At 51.8% G+C, this 6,000-nt stretch overlaps 1 protein-coding gene across 1 annotated transcript in view; it reads left to right on the plus strand.

The window, feature by feature from the left end:
* Nucleotides 1–4,842, plus strand: part of LOC118775052 (HMG box transcription factor BBX) — a 28,260-nt gene extending 23,418 nt beyond the window's left edge. The window contains exons 10-16 of the mRNA XM_036524747.1: nt 742–1,585; nt 2,259–2,397; nt 2,754–2,902; nt 3,078–3,167; nt 3,595–3,786; nt 4,223–4,427; nt 4,730–4,842. Coding sequence (XP_036380640.1) covers nt 742–1,585; nt 2,259–2,397; nt 2,754–2,902; nt 3,078–3,167; nt 3,595–3,786; nt 4,223–4,427; nt 4,730–4,817 — 1,707 coding nt within the window. The 3' untranslated portion in view covers nt 4,818–4,842. The remainder of the gene's footprint in view (nt 1–741; nt 1,586–2,258; nt 2,398–2,753; nt 2,903–3,077; nt 3,168–3,594; nt 3,787–4,222; nt 4,428–4,729) is intronic.
* Nucleotides 4,843–6,000: the final 1,158 nt, after the last annotated feature.

A 6,000-nucleotide genomic window follows, 5' to 3' on the forward strand; every position in this document is an offset into this window, starting at 1 on the left:
TAATGCTTATTTACTAAATGGGGTTACAGTAATCTACGTCTGTGATTGTACAACTATTCAAGTAAGCAGACAGTTACACTTGTTAATAATATAAAAATTACATGTCATTTAAAAAGTTGATTTTTTTTTTCTTTTTCTGTGGAGTGTGATTTGATCTCCAGTGCTGTAACAGGGGAATATGCATAGAGAAATGAAAGTGAATGTATGGGAGGCACCCGACGGCCCGGGTTCGAACCCGCCGTGTCACTAGCCGTCAGTGACCGGGAGCTCACAGGCGGAACACATTGGCTTCGTTCTGCCAGGGTTAGGGGTGGGTATGTTGGCAGAGGCTTCGGTCCCATTAGCAACAGCGACCCCTGCTGGTCGATCGGGCGCCTGTGGTCCACGTGCCAAAGCTGCAAACAAAATGTCTTCCTCCAACTCATCTCTGTGCTAGCTTAGCGTGTGGACCGCAGTGTGAAAAGAAGAAGTGGCTGACACCACGTGTCATGGAGGAGGGCACGTGCTTGTCCACGCTCTCCTGGATTGACAGTGGGGGTTGTGCAGTGGGACCGAACATCGATGATGACAAATTGGACATTCCAGAATTCGGGGAATTAGCCATTCCAAATTGGGGAGAAAATGGAAAAAGAAGAAAGTGAATGTAGCCCACGAGACTGTTTTTCAAAAACGGCACTGTTCTTCCTCTCTTGCTCTGTGTGTGTGTGTGTGTGTGTGTGTGTGTGTGTGCTTTCTCTGTAGATGTGTTTGGCTTCTGAGGCGGGGAAGATGGAAGCTTTGTCTGTGCAGCCAGTGGCAGACCCACCCACAACCCCCTCCTCTCACAGCACTTCAGAGACCAGCAACAGTCAGGATGTCCCCGATCTTCCTCTGTCCTCTCCTTCCTCCTCCTCCTCTGCCTCTTCCTCTTCCTCCTCCTCCTCATCTTCCTCCTCCTCCTCTTCCTCCGCATCTTCCTCCGCATCCTCCAGCCCCACCGACGCCAGCCCACCAACGCTCAGCCAGCCCAAGAATGTGAAGAAGAAGAAGAAGAAGAAGAAGAAGGACAGGAGCGAGGGCCCCAGGCCCGACGGGAGCCCGGGCTCGCCCAAGAAGCCCTGCAAGAAGCGCCAGTCCTCCGACTCAGACCTGGAGAGCGTCATGTACACCATCGAGGCGGTGGCCAAGGGGGCCTGGGGGCCCGCAGACGAGGCGCCCAGGAAGAAGAGCCGCCTGTCGGGCGGCCCAGAGGAACCCAGCTCACCAAAGAAGAAGACAAAGCCCAAAGTGAAGAAGCCCCCCAAGACGAAAGAGGAGGAGGACTCCGTGGTGGAGGACTGCAAGCCCGTGGAGCCAGAAGCACCCCCACCTAGGCCCGAGGAAGGGGTGGAGGAGCCGGAGGTGAAGGCGGAGCCCCTGACCCCGGCGGAGCAGCCCCGCTCTCCCAGCCCTCTACCCGTCCCTCTCAAAGCGGAGGAGAAGGAGGCCGAGGCCAAGCCCGAGAGCTGTGGCTCCAGGAAGTCAGAGAGGACCTGCAAGGGGGCCCTGTACAAGACTCTGGTGTCTGAAGGAATGCTGACCTCTCTGAGGGCCAACGTGGACAGAGGTACTGAACCACAGGGCACAAATGTTACTGATGTTACAGTGAAAGGAAAAAATGCAACTTCTGTTCTACAAAAAGAGATCATGTATTACTAATGTTACAGTGAAGGGGACAAGTATTACTGATGTTATATAGTAAGGGGCCAAAATATTATTGGTATTATTATAAAAGGGGACAAAAATTTCGTCACAGCATGATCGTAACACTATTGCCTAAGTTCTGAACGTAATCATGTTTCTCCCCAAATTATGGAGGCATTATGTTGATGAAATGATTCATCTTTGTTATGTAGTAGCTCATGCACTGCACACATTAACCAGCTCAAGGGCAATCCTTTGTGCTTTGCGAGTGTGAGTGAGTATGAGTGCGTACATGTACATGTGAGTGGTTGAGTTGAGGTGACTTATGGCCGGTGTGACTCTGTGAGGCTGTTTGTCCTGTCCTGTGCAGTGCGTGTGTGTGTGTGGCAGTGTGCAGTGCGTGCGTGCGTGTGTGTGTGCAGTGCGTGTGTGTGTGTGTGTGTGTGTGAGTGGCAGTGTGCAGGTGATCTATGGCTGGTGTGACTGTGAGCCTGTGTGTCCGGTGCTGTGTGTGTGTGTGTGGCAGTGTGCAGTGTGTGTGTGGTAGTGTGCAGCTGATCTGTGGTGGTGACTCTGAGGCTGTGTGCCCTGTGCAGGGAAAAGGGGCTCAGCCCGTGGCAGCGTCTCTGACCACGAGGGCGGCTGGTCCGATGAGAGCTGGGCGTTTGCACAGACAGGTGCCAGCAGCACCAAGAAGCTCAAGAAGTCCAAACCGAAAGATGAGTCCATTCCTGGGTGAGACTTTGTGACAGTATGGTGCTTGCTGTCACCTCAGCAATGGTCAGTTAATGTGCACATTGAAATGACTCTGAAAGTTCACTGAATTGAAGATGGACCCTGGGGAATGTTCAGTAGGAGGCACCACAGTCACACAGCCATTTGCCCTTCACAAACTGTTATTTAGAAAGTCGTGGTACACGCAGCCAAAATTTTTCTGATAGAGGAGCCAAGTGACAACCACAAAAAAAGAAAGCAGGTCTGTCAGGTTTGCACTGAGAGCCAGCCCTCTGCCCATGTGAAAGGTCTCATGAGGACAGGGCTGCCCTGAGGCATGCTGGGTACATGTCTGCTGTGTTGTGTGTCCTCTGCAGTCTCGGGAAATTGGAGGAGGAGTTCGAGAAGAAGTTCAACAGCCTGCCACAGTACAGCCCCCTGACGTTTGACAAGAAGAGCACCTCGGTCACCAAGAAGAAGAAGGCCAGTGGGAACGGGGCACACGAGCTGACCAAGACCTGCAGGGGTGAGCAGAGGACATTGTTGGGAGTTCAGCCACAACAGGACAAAAGGGGCCCGATGAGTCTACTCTTACCTTCCAATTGTTTGCATTTAATTCAGTTACTGTGCGTCTCACTCAAGAATGGCATTCAGTCATTTAACATAGCATGTTACATTCTTTTTTTCCTTTTTAACCTCAGGTCCATCTTCATCTCAGAAAAAGAATTTATTCCACAAGATTGTTAGCAAGTACAAGCACAAAAAGGAGAAACCCAGTACCTTGGATAAAGGTGAATCTGAGCACTCATCTCTCACCACTGTGTGTTCACTCAGGTGTTTTTCTGTAATGACCGCTCACCAGATTCACATCTGCATTTCGTATCTGAAAGCCAGGTCTGAGGGGCTGATTCTGCTTCAGCCTTGCTGGTTTTGGCTCTCAGTTGTTTATTAGACACATCCTGCCTCAACTAAAATCAGACGGTTGAGAAAGAAGATCTAGGTCACTTTGTGTGGCATGTGGTTTCCATGTATGACTTAAGGTGTTCCATTGGCCCACTGCTTTCTGGGTAACCAAACCTTGTGAATTAACGCTCCACAACATCACAGCGATGTGATGTGTAGTGTTGCGATGCAGATACTTTTTTTTTCTTTTTCCAGTCTCGGTCTTCGCTCATGTGAGCGTTACCAGTCACCTGACCTGTGGTTTTCCTTCTGTAGCCATAGTCACACAAGACCCCCCTGCGCCAGACGCGGCACTGAAGGTCAAGCCGGCCGCCCCCTGCGGCCCGCTGTCCCTGGAGGCGCTGGGGGCAGCCGAGATGCTGGTGGGCAGCCAGAAGAGGAAGGCCAGGAAGAGTAAGATCACCCACCTGGTGCGCACGGCGGATGGCAGGGTGTCCCCGGCAGAAGGTGAGTGGCTGGCGATCACTGTCCGTCGCTGCGCCATCAGGCACCAAGGAAAACGCTAAAAACAACCTGCCCAGAGCCTAATGTGTAAAACTGAAGCTACTAAACAAAATCTTTGCAATATACATACAGTGCGTTACATTACATTACATTACAGTGATTTAGCAGATGCTCTTATCCAGAGCAGCACCAGAGAACAGAAGTGTATCCCTTCAAGTTAAATGAGCAACAGTGTCAGACCAGGCTAACAGCACTTCCAGACCAGCGAGTGTGAGCACAGCACTATTCAACACCATTCATTCATGAACTGTTTAATAAAAAAATCATTACATATATTTAAAATAAGGCTAGGACAGCACATTGGCCTGAGCTTATGGCAAAAGGTACAGATGGCAACTCGGCTTCAGCCGTTCTGAGAGCTGTTTCTCTTGGCACACAGAGGACAAAGCCAAGGAGCTGGCCCAGGATCAGGACAAAAAGCCATTAACCCAAGAGACTTTATGCAATGAAGGAGGGTGCTATGCTGACCCCAGGACCCAGGGAGCGGGCGACGGCGCCGCAGACAGGCCCAGTGTGCCCACTCTCCCAGCGTTCTTCAGCCTGGCTGCCCTGGCCGAAGTGGCAGCCATGGAGAACGTGCACAGGTCAGCCAGCTGCCAGCGTAACATTTAACACGCACACCAAACTGGAGATGCTCCCAGGGGAAAATATCGCAAAGTACCTGTCTGTAAACCTAAGGGAAAGCACTCGTCACAAAAATGGAATCAGCGACCTTGACATAGTTGATTTTTAAATGGTTTGGAATTCCATGGTTTTACCATAGGGTTTTGTTGTTACAGTACCATTTTTTTTTTCCCAGGGTGCTTTGTAACATAGCCCTGTATACAAACGCCACCCAAGGCACCTGCTGTTGTAACGTGTGCTGTTGTGTGCTGTGTGGTTTCAGAGGCCAGCGCGCCATCACCATGGCAGGCGAGGGACAGTCGAAGGAAATGGCCCAGACCCCTGTGCTCATCTCCTGCGCGGATCAGTGAAGGCACCCCCCCACCCTGACCCCCCCCTCCCACACCTCCGAACAGGCAGACAGTCACAATGTGCTTCTCTTTCCTAACCTCCTAGCCTTGTCCTGAGGAACGGAAGGTGACGGTGGAAAGTCTTTCTGCGTGAACTGGGGGCACAATGGTGGTCCAGGGGCGGGTGGTGCGCGGGTGGGGGGGTGGGGGGGGATGTAGCCCGCCAAACGTTTGCAGTGGGAGGAGGGGGTGGAGGGTGCCTTTCCCCTCCGCGGGCCCCCCAGGGTGGAGCTGACCTCCAGCCCGGAGGCGGAGCCACGTTAAACCCCCCACCCCCCGGCGCATGGCTTTTCCATTGGGCGGTCGTGACGGGTTAGCGGACGTGTCGCTGCACTCCAGACGGCTGCCACCTTAAAGGTCAAGTTTTGCAAACAAAAAGTGCATTTAAAAAAAAAAGAGCTCTCCTTACACAATCTTTTCCTCCCATGGTCGAGATCACTCTGTATTTCTTCTCACCCAGAGTGTGGTTTTAGACACCCCTGTCTGTGCTGCTTCTCATTGCATCCTCTGTAGAGGCATGCGAACCCCAGCAGCTTCCTGCTGCCCTTCCTGTCCTAAACCAAAATAACACATCAGCAGAATGGCTGTGAACAGCGCTAAACGGCTTCCAGACCTCAGGTCCTGCTGGCTACCCTGTGTTCGTTATACACACTTGCTCCTATTTAGTGCTTCGGACGGCTCTTATTCACACCAAACCGTTTGCCTCACTGTCCAGAAAGCCAGATGGCACCCGCACATCTCTGATCAAATACAGAGGAAATGATGATCTCCTCTTCCCCTACCTCCACCCACCTCTGCATCCTCTAATGACAGCCACAGTACTAGCACACCATACACGGGTCTGTTCCACACTGACTGACCTTGCAGTTGCGGGTCACAGAACCAGTGCTGGTGGAGGGTTTGTCTGATGTAGAGGCTGGAGGCCTCTGGCAATTAGAAAAAAAATCCAGGTTTGTCATTTGATCAGCGAAAGGAAAGCCGGTCAGTGCTCTGCTGTGTGTTATGTAGTGGAGAATGAATTTATATGTGACTGAAAGGCACTCCAAACTCCTGCCTACCCAGAATCCTCTCTGCTTTCAGTGGCGATCAACCTGTGGGCATGCAGCCCACTATGGTACTTTCATTTCCTGCTAGTGGAATTCTA

This window comes from Megalops cyprinoides, chromosome 3, assembly GCF_013368585.1.
Source record: "Megalops cyprinoides isolate fMegCyp1 chromosome 3, fMegCyp1.pri, whole genome shotgun sequence".
NCBI lineage: Eukaryota > Metazoa > Chordata > Actinopteri > Elopiformes > Megalopidae > Megalops > Megalops cyprinoides.